We start from the raw sequence: 19,785 nt of genomic DNA on the forward strand, positions 1-19,785 counted from the left end.
AGAGCAATACTTCCTTTCAAGTTCTTAAGATGCCTCTAAATCTTCTGGGAGTGAGTGGCTGGCGTGGGGGCGGGGAAGACAGCGGGTGTTGGGGGGGTGGAGGGTGGGATGGCCCGGCAGGGCGCTGGGAGTGGAGGGTTAACCACTGTGCGTTCTCACCAGGCTCCTCTGCAATGCCAGTCCACTCAAGTTGAGGCGATTACGTTTTCTGGGTGTCGGGGCCTTGTCTCTCCTGGCATTTGTCTGAAATGGAGCTGTCTGTCTGAACTAGGCCGGGGCGCGCCCTGCCCTCGGTGGGTGAGTAGGGAAGATGGGGGTGGGGTGGGGGAGAAGGGGGGGGCCTGGGGTGGAGTTAGTCCCCCTGCCTATTTTCATATTCATTAGGGCTGGGAGGTTGCCGGAGGAGCCCAGCTGAGTTTCAAGATATAAAAGCAACTTCGGGTGTCCCTTCTACAGCCGGGACGCATTAAGAGGCTGGGAGCTGGGCAGCTCCTGGCGTCGCGGGGCTCGCTTCCCTTTCCCTCCTCTCTGACCCTCCCTCCTCCCGCCCACTGCTCCCTCCTCCCTCAGCGCCCTCCAGCCTCTGCGCCCCGAGAAGCCGCGGACAGCCTTCCTGGATTATGGAGTTTCTGAGTGAGAAGTTTGCCCTGAAAAGTCCGCCAAGTAAAAACAGTGACTTTTACATGGGCACAGGAGGCGCGTTGGAGCACGTTATGGAGACCCTGGACAATGAGTCCTTTTACGGCAAAGCAACGGCAGGCAAATGCGTGCAGGCCTTCGGGCCGCTGCCGAGAGCTGAGCATCACGTGCGCCTGGACAGGACCTCGCCCTGTCAGGACAGCAGCGGTAAGTCACCGGGGCCAGCTCCAGCCCCAACCTCGTCCTTTATCCTTAGTTCCGGGTGGCCGGGCCGGGGCTCTAGCCTTAGCACCAGCCTCAGTTGTCCTTCCCCAAAGTGCTGTGCGCTGCAGGGTCGTAGTGAAGAAATGGGGGAGCTTGGATTCAGACTGTGGAAGGACCAAAGAAGGCAGCCTGGGGCCCCGCACTTTCTCACGCTTTGGTACTCCTGTACCACACCCGGGTCCAGGGCTAAATCTTGAGCGACCCCCCCCCGCCCCTCCCGCATCCTGCTGTCCAAGAGAATCTAAAACTGGACGGGGCCAGGACCTCAGCATAGGTAAAAAGATAGTATTTGAGTCAAGATAGCGCGCCTCCTTGGGATCCCTGCCCCGCCGGGATGCCAGGGCGCAAGGACGCAAAATCCATCACTGGACGTCACAGTGGTCTGGAAATCAAAAAAATCTTTGAACTCTTTTAGGTGGGGAGAAAATAAAAACAAAACTGGTTTTAGTGTCTAAGACGTGATGATATTTTCATTGTAAAGATGGTGCATATATTTCTGTTGCTCTTTATTAGCTTGTGTGCATTCCCGATATGTATGAATTTTATTTACTTATTTATTGCGTTTGCAACCTGCACACACAAAATTCTTCTTAAACATCAAGTCACATTGGCTTTGAGCAAAGCCTTCCCGACAACATCATTCGTATTCGGATTCTGCGTTGTCTACTTTTATCTTACTCCACATAAAAATGCCACCTAAAGAGCCTTTTGGAATGCTTCTGGACAGAATCTTCAACTTTGAATGCCAGAGTCTCTCCCAAGTCAAAATGTTATCAAAACAAACCATCTATCTCTTTCTATCTTGTAGCCCACTACAGACCTCTCATTTCACATCCCAACCGCTAAAACGGGTTTACGATTCCAAAAGGACTTTTCCTTATCAAAGTGTATACTCCACCCCTAAGCTGTAAGGAGCGGGCTGCGTTAAAATAACAAACGAATTAAGTGTGAAATATTTACAACAAGCCTCCGTCTTCTATTTTAATGGAAGTTCAAATATCTGGCAAGGCATTTACTCTTTCGGCAGCTCAATCTTTCGATACTTTGTACGCAAATTTTAAACGAATCTCATAGCCCACTAATTTTATTCAGTGCGGAGGGCGACTTTTGACTTGTTCGGTTGTAACAAAAAGAAATGCATACGATAGAGAACACTATTACTGAAGTGGATTCAGTCGATTAGCTGGAAAGACTGGAACAGCTAATTTTTACATACAAGAAAGTTTTGGCTTCATGGCTGCATTTCGGCGGACGCGTCTGTGTTTTCGGCGTTTTCAGATGCGGGCATGAAGCCATTTGAACTGACAGAATTTTTCCAAATGGTTTTATAGTGGCCTGCGCTGACTCTTAGATAAATTTCACAGCGTTTTTAAATTGTCGGGGCGAGGGGAGAGAGAGCAACGGTGACTGATTGGGAGTGCTTCATTAACTTTTAAGCGATCCTCTCACTGTTTGGAAGAATTTTAACAGTGATATAATGGACAAAATGAACACGGATAGTTACGGGCTACATCTGAGAAAAAAGCTAGTCTTTCTCCAGTGCTGCCCCCAGCGTCTTGCGGCTTCCCCTCCCCCAACTCTAATTGCCGCAGTTCCCGGTTTAACTCTTGTCTGCTAAGACAAAACCTTATTGTTCATCAGTCATAACCCTCTTCATATTTAATTTTACATCGCTTCTTTCTTTGCTTAAGATCAATGTGCAATTTAAATTATATAGACAGTAAAATTCAATACATTTGTAGAACTCATGAAAAGGTTCTTCAAACTGTTATGGGGCTTCCCACCCCTCCCACCCAACCCCCACCCCCTTTTAAAGAAGCAAATGAAAAAAGTACAATCAGTGGTTGGGAATTAGTGTTCTGGTTGGATTGCCTTTGTTTTTCTTACAAGACAGTAACAACAACACAAACCCCAAATCGCTCCTGCTTCCTATGTTCATGGTATTTGTGAATTTTAGCGTTACAATTAGTTTCTTGTTCTATTGCAAGCCTGAACTCTCCGATCTCAAGAACGTCATTGAAATTAAAATAACTCTTGACAGAATGCAAAATGCCGTTTTAAATTTTACTTTACTTTTGTAATTTTCATTTCTGAGCGTTCCTAGAGAAAACAAAACAAAAAAAGACCTTCTGACCTAAGCAGACACGAGTTAAACAGAAGGGAAGTATGAAATATTTAAGGGATGCAAGACGTTTTTAATGTAAAGATGGGTTGGTTCACTTAAATCTTATACATTTCTATTAAAAACACTTTCAGAATTTCAGCTAAGAATTTCTTTTAAAAAAATAGTAGATCGTTTTCTGCAGGAAATTTAAATTCAGACACGAGCTCAAATGTGTGGATTGTAATAGAAATCATATTTAATGGAAATCTCTGCTCAGCATCATTTTGTGGGGGGTGGGAGATAGATCTAATGTTAGTAGATAGGTATTATTTAAACTTGAAGTGTCATTTTTTTTGAAAATCACTAGTCTAATTTTGTCTTATGCACAAAATAAAAGTATATGCTATATGTTTTAGACATATTTCAAAAGTCCTGGGGGTTTAGAATTTTTTTAAGTCTGGTGAGCAAATTTTCATTTGACTATTTTAATCTGATTATAAATTATATGCATAAGCAGTACATTTGCCATATAAAACAGTTCTATGGACTTTGGCAAATCATTAGTGCGTGTACATATTTATAACTGTTTTTAAGCCTGATTAACAGTGAATTAATAATTATGCCTTGCACACCGTGTGATGATAGAATACTGGTGAGTTATTAGCAAACCTATTTCCTGGTGCTTGAAATTAGTTCGTGTTAGTTACTTCATCAAAGTATCTTTCACTCTCCTGAGAATTCCTGTTCTCCCTTCCGAGTACAGTAAACTATGGGATCACCAAAGTGGAAGGCCAGCCCCTTCACACCGAGCTGAACCGAGCCATGGACAGCTGCAACAACCTCAGGATGTCTCCGGTGAAAGGGATGCCCGAGAAGGGCGAACTGGATGAACTTGGGGACAAATGTGACAGCAACGTATCCAGCAGCAAGAAGCGGAGACACAGAACTACCTTCACCAGTTTGCAGCTGGAGGAACTAGAGAAGGTCTTCCAAAAAACCCATTACCCGGATGTATATGTCAGAGAACAGCTCGCACTGAGAACAGAGCTCACTGAGGCCAGGGTCCAGGTAGGTCCCGGATGGATGGTGTCCTTTCAGGGAGGGCTAATATAAGAATAAAAAATCTTATTTGGACCAAAGTGATGTGTGAGCAAACCGGCCCATTAAAATTTCATTTTGCTTGTACAAAGTTTGACCCCCACTAAGCTAAGGGACTAGAGCTATTCCAGAAACTTAAAAATGAAGTCATTGAAAAGAACAGAATATGGTACCATATCTCTGATTAAAAAAAGATAAACTTAAAAGGCAGAACCCAAATTTCATAGTTACCTTTAGTTAATAAGTAAATATATCTAATTTATATCTTTGGTTTATTTTCAACTATTATGATTTTGTTTTTTAATTATATATGAATTATTGGCAGACTATTCAAATACTAGCCCATAAATCTAAATCTTTATTTAGGTTGGAATTATTCTGATGGAAAAAATGAAATAATAATACTAACTCTTAATAATTATGTATAATATAATAAAATTTAAGAAATGTAAAATGACTCATTTATAATTTTTTAACTTCAACCATTTTAAATACATACCATTATATTTGTTTTTTAAGGTCTAGGTAAGTGTACATTTTTTTCAGAGTAATTACTAACAATGTACTTTAAATATTTTTATGTACTTGATTATATTTCTTAGCTATTTAGTCAAATCATTAAACCTGAAGTTGGGATACATGTAAGTTCTTGTAAAAAAGAATTAAAAGAAAAGTTTATACTGGATAAAATGTTACCTGCCTTCTCAGCAGTATTTTATTGTGGCTAAAGCTGATATTTTTTAACTACATTTTATTAGTTGTTAAGTAATAAGTACAAATTTGAAGGGCAGCAATAATTCAAAAGGCGTTTTTTCTTTATATATACTTTCACCGCATTATTGAATTCCTTCTCTTTTCAATTATCGAAATAGAGAGATGAATAAATTTTGATTTTTTTTCCTTTGTTAATGAAGTTAGTTTTACTTGTATGGTCCATTTGTCATTTCTGACCACATGGGGTGAGTCGGGGACAACAGACAGAAGGTTATGCTTAACATTCTTGAAGCAAAGGGTGATTCTATCTTAAAGTTTGCACTAATGAAGAACGTTGGAACTGTCTAGTATTAACAGCAGTCTTGCATGTGATTTTGTCCCATGACTGTTATTTAAATTAGTTATCCTTGTTACCATAGAAAAATATGTTTACATGCAGACTGATTAGCTGTTGCCTGCATGTTTCCCCTTCAGGAGAGATCCATATCTGTTTGAGGACATGCAGAGCGAGCCAACCTGACCCTTATTAGTGCAGGCTATGCATTTTACAGGAGTGTGGAAATCGATGCCTATTTTAAAGACTGTCCCAGAGCAGGGGAGGAGACAGAAAGCACTTCTGCTTTTCAGGGCAGTCTTTGTGCTTCACAGAAAACTATGTGCTCTCCCCATATTTCCTCATAGCCCAGTAATGATGGGCACTATTTGATACTAGCAATGCAACTTGGGAATAATACTTAACAGGTATCTATTAAAAGACTTGTGATTTCAGAACACCATTCAAACCATTATCTGCAATATATGTGTAGGCCTTGAACCGAATATTAACAGACAGCAAAGACTGTGATGGTATAAAATTAGAATTTGGTATTTGAAATGTGTATGCAAATTTCAAGTAAAATTTAGTGAACAAATTTGTAATTTATATTTATTTATACTTGATTTTCAATGTATTTCTAAGCCATTTAGAGTCTGCATGTATTTATATAAAGACAACTGAGTGGTTCCTGAACACTGCCTAGATGGTGTTTACTCAAAAATATCAAAGTTTTTCATTTAAAATAAAATATTCTGTTTCTCCTTTTAGAATACTGCAATATTAGAATTTTAAAAATTCAAGAGCAAGACCTGAGAAGTAAGGATTCCTCTCAGGGATACCGTTGTGTGAAGGAGGATTTCTAAGACATAATTTGAGAAACCGTAAAAGGCATTTAATGACCTGGGAGAAGCAGATGAACTTACAGGCATTCGTGACACATGGTTCTGTCTGCCTCAATGATTTTACAATTTATAAGTGTTTTAATCGGGTCTAAGAAGTATAGTTATGTGTTTTAAAACCACAGTTTAGCGTCAGCTGATTGCACTTCACGGATCAGACCTACGATACTCCACAGAATATGCCACCTTATTCTCCTATTTCTAAGTAATCAAGGTATCACTGTTTCCAATCATTTTAGACAAAATAGCAGTCTTTGACTTTTGTAAGATCATTTAAGTATAATTTCATCTCAGGAGTGTCTTCTGTTTATGACACATTTTCAAGAAAATTTGTCCATAGGCAAAAATCATAATTGGGTTATGAATTGGCTGGAGGAAAAAAAAGGATGGTATATATATATATATATATATATATATATATATATATATATATATATATCAGCAAGAATGACCATATGCACAAATTCCTTTTTTATTTTCCACAAATAAAAACACAGGCACAGATACATAAAAATAACTTGTCTAGAACCCTACTTTTTCTACTAAGTTACATTACCTCCTGGACATACCATGCCTTCTATCACAATACAAGACAACGCAAAATGTGAATCCTGTTCTGACGAAAAGAAATTCCTTTGCTGTCGTTTTCTACTGACTTCGCTTTCCTTTCTGGCATGAAAATTTTAATGTCAAAATTTGCTTTACCGAATGTTCTTCAGCTAAAATTATACTCTTTTAAAAAAAACCACTAGGTTTGGTTTCAAAATCGAAGGGCCAAGTGGAGGAAAAGAGAACGTTATGGCCAAATCCAGCAAGCTAAAAGCCATTTTGCTGCCACCTACGACATATCAGTTTTGCCAAGGACTGACAGCTACCCACAGGTATGGTCAATGGCAAAGAGGCTCATCAAGGAGAATGGGTGTGACTTCACTCAGAGGGTGACCTTAGGGTTTACTAGATCTAGGACAATAATGAAGAGTGGAACTTTGACCTCCAGAAAACTCCTTCCATGCTTAACACATTTTTATTTACTAAATGATTTATTGATTTTTTTTATTTCTTTCTTTCAGAGTCATTCACTAAAAAATATTCCGTGATCTGTGCCCTTTGGGAATTTTTTTTGAGGGGGGTTGTTATAAATTGGAAAAAAAGAGAAATATTATTTAATGATACGTCTTAATTTCATTGAACATTTTAATTATCCAGGCTATTTTCATTCATTAGATTTTAAAAAAAAAATGTGTTGCCTGTCATAACATCTCCCTGGCCATAATTTTGTGCAAAATACAAAATGCTGCTGTCAAATGTGACCTTTTACTTCTCAAGTTTTTTAAAAAACTTATTTTTTTACCAACCTATTTTTTTCAGATTTGATGTTATTCATTGTTTCATGAGCACATTCAATACTTTACAATCTGGAGACATGCGTATAAAAGTCATCATCCATAAGATGTTTTTTATAATGGGAACACTCTATTCACAGCTCACAAAAACATTTGTATTTCTTTTTCTCACTTTTTAATCAATAACGTTTCTTCTTTTTCACCCTTTGCATATACATGCCTGTATTTTCTCATCTTCAAATCTATCATATTATATATTTTAAATATGGAATAATGGTATTCTGTGCTGCTTTGTTGATGCTTGGGAGGGGTAATGGGGATTGTCTGGAGAAAACTCTGTGTTGTTTTATACCTTGTTACTTATTGATACATGCTTTGTGAGACGCTGCTAGGGAAACAATAGGAGATGAATCCTGGATAAACATTTTGATGCTCCAGGAACAACTTTATCTCAGCTTGGAATGTGAGAACAGCCATTCTGTTCAACTGTAAATTCTCACCTCCCCATGTGAGTTCAGTCCTCTAGTGATAATATTCATTTGTCTTTAAAAATTCCTTTGAAAAGGATTTGAGGAACTTCACATTTGCATATAATTCTTTAAATTTATTGTGTCCCTTTGCACATTAAAAAAGAGTGTCAGAGAATGCCAAGTTTAGTTCCCTCATGTTAGGAAAAACAAGCCTAGCTGTGCCAAGGAGTTGGCCCATGAATACATGGATGGTTTCCTACAGGGCAGGCAATGAGCAACTGCCATGGCTCAGGCTATCCCCAGCAGGATTCAAGAGGCCAGAATTATGGAAATGTTTTGAATTATTGCCACATTCCTCCATTAGTATATCTTATGTCCTTTCAAACTTATCTGAAATCAGTTACCTTACTACTTCCTGGTTTAAACCATGGCTATCATATGCTTTCTTATGGCCAGAGAGCTTGGGAAATTTCATTAACCTCATATTTTTCACGTGACAGTTGATTTCTTAACAAAATATTATGAAGACATTTCTACTATGGATTGTAAGCTCTGCCATACCTTATAGTTTTTATCACTTCCTGACCCTTATGTACTGTCCAGGCCATATCCTAAATGGGTTAAATAAGGACTTATTTAGCCAAAATAACAGCCATCTATAATGGATATTAATTTTCTTCATTTCTCTCATAGGAAATATGAGGCAGTGAAATCGGATTATACATTTACTTTCACTTGTAATAAACCCAAATTTAACCAGTGTCATCTTCGGCTCATTTGCACAAGATCTTTCTGAAAACATATTATTTAAACAATTTATTAGAATGCTATATTCATATTACATCATTCCTACCTTGCCCTCCAATTCCTCCCAAGTCCCTCATTCACTCTCACAATCTTATTGAGTTTTTATTGTTGCATTTATTCACACACAGACACACACACACACAAGCACACACGCACACACGCATGAACAAAGCTTACTGAGACCATTAATTTTGCTTGTGTGTATGGTGGTTTAAGGCTCATCTTAACTCTTTCAGCACACTGTCTTTCCTGGGGACCACATTTAAGTCTTTGAGCTACCAGCTACATAATCCTAAAAGAGCCATGAGTTTCATTGGTAGAATCTGTGATTTTCTTTAGGGAGGCAGGGAATGTACCCCAAGCCAGCAAAATAATAAATAATTGGGACAGTACATAACTCATATCATGTTGAAGCTACTAACTTTGAGATTTTAGAAGGCCAAGGTACCATCTGTCGAACTGTTTTCAAGTAGAACTTAAACAATTGTATTCTACACAGTTCTTGACTGAAATCCCTCATTTTGAATACTGCTGGTTGTCTTCATTGCTTTGCCTTCGAGGCCTAATTATATTTCCTATTTTGTGTTCCTGGCTGTCTGTTACTGTGTTTTTGGTTCATCTTTCGTATTTGCTGTTTCATAAAACATTTGGAATTGGGCCTGGCACCAATTAAAATCTTGGGGCGAGTCTAACAAACTGACTAACCATCTTTTCTTCTAGCGTTATTTTGTCATTGACTTATTGTATCTCACAGCTTTGAACATCAGTTAATAAATACGCTAGCCTCATAGCTAAGGCAGGAAGAGAATAATGCATGCCCAGGTGTACACCGAATAGTTTTATTTTTCAATTTCCACAAATTATGGGAATTTTATTCTTATTCTCCTTGAAACTTCCATGCCATTTAAATAAATTGGCCATACTATAGTATGGGAATACAGAAGAATTGTGCTAAATTTGTTTTGCCAGAGAAGTTAATAAATGCTTATATAATGAGCACTGTGACAACCTCTCATACTATCCTATCTTACTGGTAAACCATTTATTTTTTCCTATATGGTTAGAAATTCTGGAATGAAGCATATGTCACAATAAAACTGGCAAAAGCCAGCGTAGAATTCTCCTTCAACATAAAGAACGGAATAGACATTCTAGTTTCTTTAAAAAAAAAAATTCTGTGAAAATTAGGTCTCCCAAGCTTTAGCCTAAAGGAAATGTTTTCTCTCATACAGCTTGAAAATAGAAACACACAACAGGAGAAATAGGCACTGAAATAGAACCCAACAACTTAGCGTAATAAAGCATTGAATTTGGTACTGTTACTAATTACAGGGCGAGGGGAATGTACAAACTGCAAAAAAAGCTGAAAACTGGAAAATGTTGGAGGCAGGGCAGAAATAAAGAATTAACAATTTGGCAGGGAAGCAAAACCATACGCAGAAATACAGGAAAAACAAAAACGGTTTAAAATGTAGTCTTTTAAAGTAGGCAAAAATCACTGTCTTTAACAGAAAGATGTCTACATAGGACATAAACAGTAACTAGCACTTGTATTATGCTTTAAAAACTTTTATTTCAATTGGTTTTTATTACTTTTTAGTAGCAATATCACTCTAGAAATATCAGTAATAATGAACAAACCAGGTTTACTTTAACCCAGGCAATTCGATTCTTTCTTGTCATAGTCTCATGTGAGGCCATATCATCTGAGGCTAGGCACCAAGGACTATGTTTGCAATCTTGTCTTCTAAATTCATCTCATAACAAAGCAGTCATTTTTGTCATCTATGTGACTTTCTTCTTGCAAAGCAAAATCTTTTTTCATCTTCAAGTTAGTAGAACAATATTGCAATATTTTTAAACATGTTGAATCCATTTGGATTGTGATAAATTCTTTTTTTAAAAAATAATATCTGCTTATCTTTTTTGCAAATGAACCAGATGAGCTGGATAATGTCTAGAGTCACATACATTAGGATAACATTTTTTTGTTTTATGTGTTGAAGACAGTTTAAACTAAGCATAGCGGCTCAGACCTATAATCCCAGCACTGAGTAGCATATGGAAAGCCAAATGAACACGAGTTCAAGGCCATCTTTAGCTGTGAGCTTGAGGTCAACCTGGACTTCAAGAAACCCTGTTCCAACCAATCAACCAATCGATCAACCAACCACTACACATACATTAAAACCAGGCATAGTGCACACACCTCTAATTCAGGAGGCACAGATCATAGGATCTCTGTGAGCTCAAAGCTGGAGAACTGGCTTGGGAAGAGCCTGAGATTGATTCCCAAGCATCCAAGACTGAGGACTCACCGGTGCCAGTGATGTGGGCACCTGTCCTCACATGTACATGCCTTCACACAGGGACCCACAAACATAGGTTAAAAAAACATATATGCATATATATATACACATACACACACATGTAGATATATACATATGCAAAGACACACAATATACAAACAGAGAGAGAGAGAGAGAGAGAGAGAGAGAGAGAGAGAGAGAGAAAGAAAGAAATATAAATATATAGTACCTTGGTTTTGACTACAATATCAGTTGCCATTTGGGAATATTATGATCAAGTTAAATTATTTGGTGCTCAGGGAATGATTGTATAAGAACAGTCTCACTGCTTGTGTGGATTCTTTTTCTCTAAAAGAATTCCATCCCCACCCAAGAAATATTTTCTCCTTGACCCTATTAAGTCCTCTCTCTATTAGAACCTTCTTAGAGACAGTGAAGTATGTGGTATGGAAGGTCTTCTTGTTTCCTGTAATTTCGTCTTTTAAAAATATGGTTCATTTTTTAATCACCTCTTTATTACTGTGACAGTAAACAAATTATTAGTCAGTAGATGTTAATGCAAGTACTGATTTACTTCAATATTTTCCATTATTAGACCAAAAATAGTGCTAAGCAAAGCAGATTGTTTCTGCAGTCTCTATGAGAAGCAGCACCTCTGGGTTTAAGCAATTAACCTCTCCTTGCTTCCTCTCTTTAATAGACTAGAAAGATTTCCAGACTCCCTTTCATCATAATGACCCCTCCCCCATATTCTTTACATTTTATCAAAAAATCCATGTTAGTTGCTGGTTTAGGCATGGAAGGTATGTAAATTATTAGGTCAAAATTCTCTGATCTATAGGTAAATCACAAGCTAGGTATTGTTTAAATTAAGTGACACACACATTTCGGCACAGCAACTAGACCCAGTTAACTAGAGACTTAAATGATTTTAGCCTTAGAGCAAGAAAGAACCTATCATCATTAGATACTCATTTATTTATAATTAACATAATAATAATAATTTTGAAGAAGGAGGTATTTTCTGTTCTGGTTTAAATAATTTCTGCCAACCTTTAATCTTACAAAGGTTGCTATTTCCATGTTGCTGGGCTTCATTTGGATCAGAGAAACATTTACTTTATAAAGTATCTATTATGTAGCTAGGTGCTTTTGGGTAATTCCTTGGTTTCCTTTTGAGTCCTTATTTGTAAACTTAGAAGTTTTTCAGGGACTAGTGCAGGCGGTGTTGGCACCACGAGTGATGATGGTATTTCCTTTATCTTGAGGCTTCAATTGATTTCTGAATAACAACAACAATAAAAGCCCTTGCTTACTTGCTTTCTTTGGCGCTGAATCCTGGGAGGTGAGGAGATCTTAGGGTTAACCTAATGGTTTGCATTCAAACCCTGACTTTGCCGCTTAATCACTTTCAGATTTTTGGCAAATGGATTAACTTCTAGGAACATTTCTCCTCACTTAGAATAAGAGGATAAAAGTTCACAAGACATATGTGAGCGTTGAACAAAATGGTTTATGCAAAGTCCTTAGGACAGTCCCTTGCACACAATGAACTCTCTCTAATTGGTGGTGAATCTTATAGCCACTACTTGTCACTATTTATTTTCTAAGTACCTACCTATTCTCTTAAAACTGTAGTATTTAACTTCATTCAAACAGAGTAAAATCATTCCTTAAGGACTTAGGAAAAAAATCATGTTTATTTCACTATCATTAATTATAAAGTTGTGTTTGGTTTATTGGATAATGAGTGTTTTTCATCTGTGAAATACCTATGGGATAGTCAGTTATGGAAGGATACAGCAACCAAATACAGAGAAACCATATTATCATTACGACAGCAAACCATATTAATAGTACAGAACTTTCACTAACTGTAATATTTAGAGTCAGAAAAATGCAAGGTATTCTATGTTATCCAAATAAGTATAGTTTTATAATGGGTGAAGCTACTGTTTAAGTTTAATATATAAATATATAAGCTTTCAAAAATATACATGGAGCATATTTTATATACATTTATATATGCTAAAAACAACTTATGAGTTTCATTAGATATTTTATCAATATTGTCTGCCTCAAAGTGTTAGTATTTAAAAATTTTTCATGAAGTCGAGAGATAATTTTTAATTTAAATACTTATTATTTTAATTATGTTAAAATATTAAAAACTTGAATTTATAAAAATAGCACTCAAAGAAGTAATTCACACTATTTAAATTATGAAAAATTACATTTATTTTTTAAATGTCAAACAATATTTTAATGTGATTTTATGGCTTTTCTTTATTGCTTAGAATAAGTTATTACATTAGATTTAAATAATTTTCACCACTTGTATATCTTAAGAAAAAAATACAATTAATTAAGTAGTTTACAAGAATACATGAGGAAAATACGGGAGGAAATATAAAAATGAACAGAGAACAGTTCTATAGGAAATAAAGCTTGGTCAGCCTACTAGAACAGATATGTGGGTTAAAACCTGCACTTTACTCTCTCTGCTATGAGAACATTGCTTCACTTATGATTTATAACTTTCCCTATGTCATACTTAATTTAATTAGTGTATATCATTTTGACATGGTGTCTCATCATGCTGCCCTGGTGGGTCAAATGCTATTTTTAATTCCTCATGTCTTTATAGATTTTTAAAAATGAAAATCATAGCTATTAAAAATAATTGTATAAAAATTCAAGTTAATTTAAAAAATTACAAACATAAAATTCTAATTTGTCTTTAGTGGTGTGTGAATGTGTGTTTGGGGGAGGTGGTGGGTGGAGAAAGCACACCAGCAATTAAAGAAAAGCAATGAGTTTGGGAGGAATCAAGGGATGGGACATAGAAAGTGTTGGAAGATGAAAAAGGAAAGAAGAAAGTGATGTATTTTCTTTTAATCTCAAAAATATTTTTTTATTTAATTTATTTATTTATTAAGGATTTCTGCCTCGTCCCCACAACCGCTTCCCATTTCCCTCCCCCTCCCCCGATCAAGTCCCCCCCCCCCCCCATCTGCTCGAAGAGCAATCAGGGTTCCCTGACCTGTGGGAAGCCCAAGGACTGCCCACCTCTATCCAGGTCTCCTAAGGTGAGCATTCAAACTGCCTAGGCTCCCACAAAGCCAGTACGTGCAGTAGGATCAAAAACCCACTGCAATTGTTCTTGAATTCTCAGTATTCCTCATTGTCCGCTATGTTCAGCTAGTCCGGATTTATCCCATGCTTTTTCAGACCTAGGCCAGCTGGCCTTGGTGAGATCCCAATAGAACATCCCCATTGTCTTAGTGTGTGGGTATTTTAAAATATTAAAATAAAATAAAAAGCAATTCAAAAATAAGTATAATCGCCAAGTGGCTCATTCCTTTAATACCAGCACTCATGATGCAGAGGAAGATGGGTCTCTGAATTGGAGGGCAACTTGGGTCTACATAGGAAGTGACAGGACAGTCCATGCTCCATCGTGGGATCCTGTCTTAGAAAAACAAAACAAAGGAAAACAAAATGAAACAAATAAAACGCCAGCAAAAAAATAAAACTAACAAACTTGCTGAGGCGGGAATGAATATATTCAATGATAATATTTGACTCCAAAGTAGAGTAGATAAGAATGAAAACATGGAAAAACGAAGGCACGCGCATACTTGTTTCATATTATAGATTTTTACATTGCATAAAGTCAACTTTATAAATAAATGGTCATTTTAGCTTTTCACCATAATTGTGAATTTCATAAAATAATTGTTATCAAGAATGAACGAAGTACAGTTGGATCAGAGTAACTCATGCACACACCGAAATCGATGAAGAAACAGTATAAGAAATGTTTGGAAAATGTACTATCTGCACATAATTGCCTCATAAAAATAAAATAGTGAAAGTAAATTCTATTATTTAATCCTTCACAGCTGAAATAATTTTGAAATGGAAAGATTTCCCATAAATAATCATCTCCAGTTATTACAAATTCTATAAAAGATAAGAATGTACTCAAAAATCAAAGACAAAGAATCAACTGTTACATATTTGAGTCAGAGAATTTGTTAGAGTAATATTTTAAAGACATTTATATGATGCTACTTTGAAGGTTACTAGGCATTCAGTTTCTTAGGAAACAGTGCTTTTACGTTTTCAGTGACATGAGAGCTGTGCACCTTTTCCTCCTGTTGTCAGTATCATCCTGCTGCATATAATAGTGATTTCAAGTTGGAGAGAACACAATTACTTCCAAATCCCTGTTTTCATTTCCAAGGGGAAATTTTATTTTTTAAAAAGAAACTATTTTAGTAGAGCATTTTCTGGTGAATATATAATTTAACTTCAATTCATTGCCTTGTAGACCCAATACGTATATTTTTTAAGAATTAGAAATGGAAATTGACTCAAAAACCCTTGTATTTGATATACCATTTTCAGTATTTTAAAATTAAAATTAGAGCTACTAAGTAGGGACTCAAGTTGTGTCCTCACTTTTTCTGAGTTGGTCTTTTCATTGCTCAGTGATTCCATGATCTGATACCACATACATAATGATTAAGTACCTTCTAAATGCATCTGGGATGGGAAATAAGTTTTGATGACAAAAAAATACAGTTGGGAAAAATAGATAGCAAGATAGAAGTATCTGAATATGATCATTATTATGATTCTACTTTTAGGATGATTTAGACTTCCAACCATAAACATGCATTAGCTATGTTAATACAAGTAATTCATAAATTTTTATCATACTTTCAGTATTTGGTCTGTTTAAATTTCACTTTCTTGGAACATTTAAATCATACAGTATATTCTATGAAGGATTTGTCTTCAAGGCCAAGAGAAGTAAAATAATAATGAGCAGTAATCATTCAATTTGCTATTATAGAGCAGAGTCTTTGAATTACAAACTTGGAGATATGCACAAATAAATAAGCACTTATAACTTTCAAAAATAGTCACATTATTTTAGTATTTTAGATTTCTTTGGGTCAGATTTGACCTTATTGGTCTATAGTCTAGCTAAAAGTCTCAGGTCTCTGTTTTTTATTTGTGTGTTTGTTTTTGTTCTTTTAGACTTACCTTCTAAAAAGGACAGATTGTAAAAACACCCATGTATTTGTGCTAAAATAAAAGTTTTTGTAGTTTATGACAGACATGGCAATTAACTAACATTTATTAGCTGTCTGTCAATCACTAGATCCTAGCCATCCTTGTCAGATATGGGAATACCCAGAGGAAATATTTTAGGGAAAAAAATCACATTTTCTTGTGGTATATTACCTTATAATTTACACCTGATGTTTTGCTATGGAAACATAATAAATTCCTGAAATTGTATTTTTCAAATAAAGGCTCTTTGGGGATGGGAGTAGGAAGGAATAGTGAGACAGCATGAAGAAAGACTGATAGAAAATGTTCCTGAGTGTTCTCTGCGCAGGAGATGAAGTTGCAAATTCTTCAGAATATTTGCATATCCAAACTAAGTTATTGCTGTGAGTAATTGGCTGTGTCATTTTGGTCTGCTCAGAAAATATACCTCCATGTTAGAAATTTTCTCTATCACAAATAATGCATTGATTTGCTTGATCAGATTCAGATAAGTTTATGCTAACGTAAAATCATTTGCCCTAGTTTTTCAAGAGAATAGATTACAGACTTTTTAAAAAAAGATTTACAAGTTGATTAATGTTAGTTCTTTTCAGAATAAATATTTTCTTTATTCAACTTTGTGGATTGTTTAGTTGCCTTTACCCCCTTCCTTTCATTGTGTAACTGGTTGGAAACATTTCTATGCATGCGGAATATAATAAATTTTAGTGACATTATGAATTAAGGAACATTTTAATAAGGAGAGGAGAGTAAATTTTCCCATTACTATTCATTTTTAAATAAGCAAACAAGTTTACCTTCCTTTCTGAAAGCTTTTTTTTTTAGTCATGTGACTGTGGGTTGTGCAATGTTTTACAATGTCTGACTGAATGTTGCGAATAGCTAGTTTGACAGAGTAATGACATTAACAGTCCTCTTGTTGGTTTGCAATACATAGCCCAACAATCATTGTGGCTGATGTGAAATTGGATAGAAGAATAAGCAGACAGTAAAATAACACAGCACATGGTGATTTAAGGATTAATCAAGATGCAAATACTTATATACATCATACATAGGTACACCGGTCAACTCTATGAATTTATATTTATACATAAAGTGACATACATGTTTAAAATAAAAATTTAAATTTATTTCATAAGGAGTCCATTTTAGAACAGCACAGGAATAAGTATTTTGCTGTTCAGTAAGTGTTTTTGTGAGGTACCCTACAAAAGTGTTAAAATCATTTGTGTACATTTTTTTATGTTTTGGAAACAAATGCACCACCCAGTTTTGAGTCACAGAGTAACTGGTCTATCAGTCTGAGCTAGACTTATGAATCCCTTTCTCTATTATTGATAAAAATATAGGTTGTCATAGAACGCTATTCAACTCGGGTTTTGTAAGACTATATCAGAGGCTATATGTAGAAGCCTGGGATATGCAAATTACAAGACTTCATATGTGTCAAAATCATTCATGATTCTTTATCATGGCCAAAAAAAAAAAAATAGAAGAAAGCCATTTATGGTGACAATACACGTTGGTGCCATGTTTTGTTTAAATGTATTATAATCAGGCTGTTGGAAGTAACACTCTTGGAGTCATGTGTATTCCTGTAATCCCAGTACTCAGGTGGCTGACTCAGGAGGACTGGGAATTTGAGCCTTGCCTGGATTACTTGGCAAGTTCTAGGCATATCTACACTATACAGCCAGTCTCTGTTTCATAAAACAAAGCAAGAGAGCACAGCACCCTTCAAAGGCACCTCGTTTTGGTTTATTCATCTCTCGAGACTACATCTCCTGCCTGGCTCTACCACATAAGTGTCTCTACTCCTCCTTTGGCCCTCTTCCACCCGTCATGACTTTCCACGTGTATCCCAGTAATTTCTTTGGTCTGGTTTTTGTTTTTGTTGTTGTTGCTGCTGCCTATTATGAATGAGATACTTTTTATTTAATTTTCATTTTAAAAAGTCTTTGCAGTGTCCCTTTTATATGCCACTAACTTTGACAACTTTGTGCTTGATGGTTTTCTTTAATTGTTTTCTATAGAGATTTAGTCATATGAATGTTGAGATTGTTGATGACAAATCGTACCTCTATTTGGACATCTGTTACGTGTACAGTACCTTATTTTTCTCACAGGACATCCTAACATTTGCAATTTTTTTAACCTGTACTTCTATTATTTGGTCTTGATTGATGTTTTAGAATTATAAGTGTGTTTTGCATTACACATGTCAGTTTTGAATTCTCCATGTAATATTTAAAATGTAGGACACATACCTCAAGTACATATATTTCAGAATCTCAGAGCAATTTATTTAAGGGTCGATATAGGACACAAGGACCAAGGAAACAGAAAAGGACTTTCTGAATGAATACAATGAAAAATATCATTTCAGACAAAACTGTGTAAAAGTCAGCTATAGTTTCCAAAAAAATGTTGTGCTAAGCGTCCAGCTTCAGAACCAGGAAAAACACAGTTCTATCACTGTGTTTAGAAAGATTAATATTATCTTTAAATTTAAGATCATGCTTTATGCTCCTTCCCTAAATGCATGAAAAGAAGCCATGATTCATGACTACATATCTCATGTGCATTTTAAATCATGACTATAACAAAAATTTTCACGAAAACTTTGTTTTCTTGGAGTTTTTCTGTGCTTCTGTGTGAAGCTTTGTTGACTTATTATAGTAAATAAACTTTAAGACTTTTTCGATAATTTTTTTCCAGTCATTGTTTTGTATACTTGAAAGAAATTACAGAGCTCCTATAATAGGGTCAAATAGTGAATAGCTAAGCCAAGTTTGTAAACCTAAGGAAAGCAAGAGTGCCAAAGTGAGAATGTGTGAATGTAATATTTGTTGTTTCATGTATTCCAGATTCAGAACAATTTGTGGGCAGGAAATGCAAGTGGTGGTTCTGTGGTTACTTCATGCATGTTACCACGTGACGCGTCCTCCTGCATGACACCTTATTCTCACTCGCCTCGGACAGATTCCAGTTACACGGGGTTTTCAAACCACCAGAACCAGTTCGGTCACATGCCCCTCAACAATTTTTTCACTGACTCTCTTCTCTCCGGGGCTACCAACGGACACGCATTTGAAACAAAGCCAGAGTTTGAAAGGAGATCCTCCAGTATCGCCGTTCTGAGAATGAAGGCGAAGGAGCACACCGCCAATATTTCATGGGCCATGTAACATACAGTACTCTTTTATTTTTTCTTCTAATAGCAGAGTAAAACATTCTTATTTCTCATATTTAAAGGATACCACAATAAGCTGCTGTGTGTGGATGGGCTAAAGGTCAAGATATACAGTGAGACCAGCTCACATGAATAGTTGTTATTATTTAACATGAAAATCTAGGAGTGGACCCCTGAAAGGACTAAATAGGTTTACCATGCACTAGCCTCCACAAACTCTGTTTTAGTAGTAAGATTTTTTTTCTATTGTACAAGTCAATGAAATATGGCCATGCAACTTCTTAAAGGAATAAATGTATTAAACAAATCCTTCTGTGATAGATTGATTTATGCTAGTTGTGGATAACAAGAAATTCCTTGTAAAATGATGCCTGATAAACGAGGAAAAACCCTGGGGGAAAAAGGCAATATTGAACCAGGGGGCTTTGAGAACTAACGCCATTTCCCCTTCTATGGCTCCAAGACACAATGGTCATATACTCTGTTGCTCAGAATTTATCTTCAAGACTCAAGATTTTTTTTTTAACCTTTCAATATT

The 19,785-nt window shown here is 36.1% G+C and overlaps 1 protein-coding gene across 1 annotated transcript; it reads left to right on the top strand.

The window, feature by feature from the left end:
- The first annotated feature begins 620 nt into the window (after positions 1-620).
- Positions 621-19,242, top strand: Alx1 (ALX homeobox 1). Its single transcript, XM_041663156.1, has 4 exons — positions 621-846; positions 3,771-4,075; positions 6,787-6,915; positions 18,922-19,242. The coding sequence occupies exons 1-4, from the start codon at positions 621-623 to the stop codon at positions 19,240-19,242; spliced, it is 981 nt and encodes a 326-aa protein (XP_041519090.1).
- Positions 19,243-19,785: the final 543 nt, after the last annotated feature.

The sequence above is a fragment of the Microtus oregoni genome, unplaced genomic scaffold (genome assembly GCF_018167655.1).
Source record: "Microtus oregoni isolate MIOR12 unplaced genomic scaffold, Mior012 000001F_ref0000356, whole genome shotgun sequence".
NCBI classification, from domain to species: Eukaryota; Metazoa; Chordata; class Mammalia; order Rodentia; family Cricetidae; genus Microtus; species Microtus oregoni.

Coding starts and splice junctions, on each gene's coding strand:
- Alx1 (XM_041663156.1), top strand. CDS start 621: ATGGAGTTTCTGAGTGAGAAGTTTGCCCTGAAAAGTCCGCCAAGTAAA. Junction 847..3,770: donor GCCCTGTCAGGACAGCAGCG/GTAAGTCACCGG, acceptor TTCCGAGTACAG/TAAACTATGGGATCACCAAA. Junction 6,916..18,921: donor GGACTGACAGCTACCCACAG/GTATGGTCAATG, acceptor CATGTATTCCAG/ATTCAGAACAATTTGTGGGC.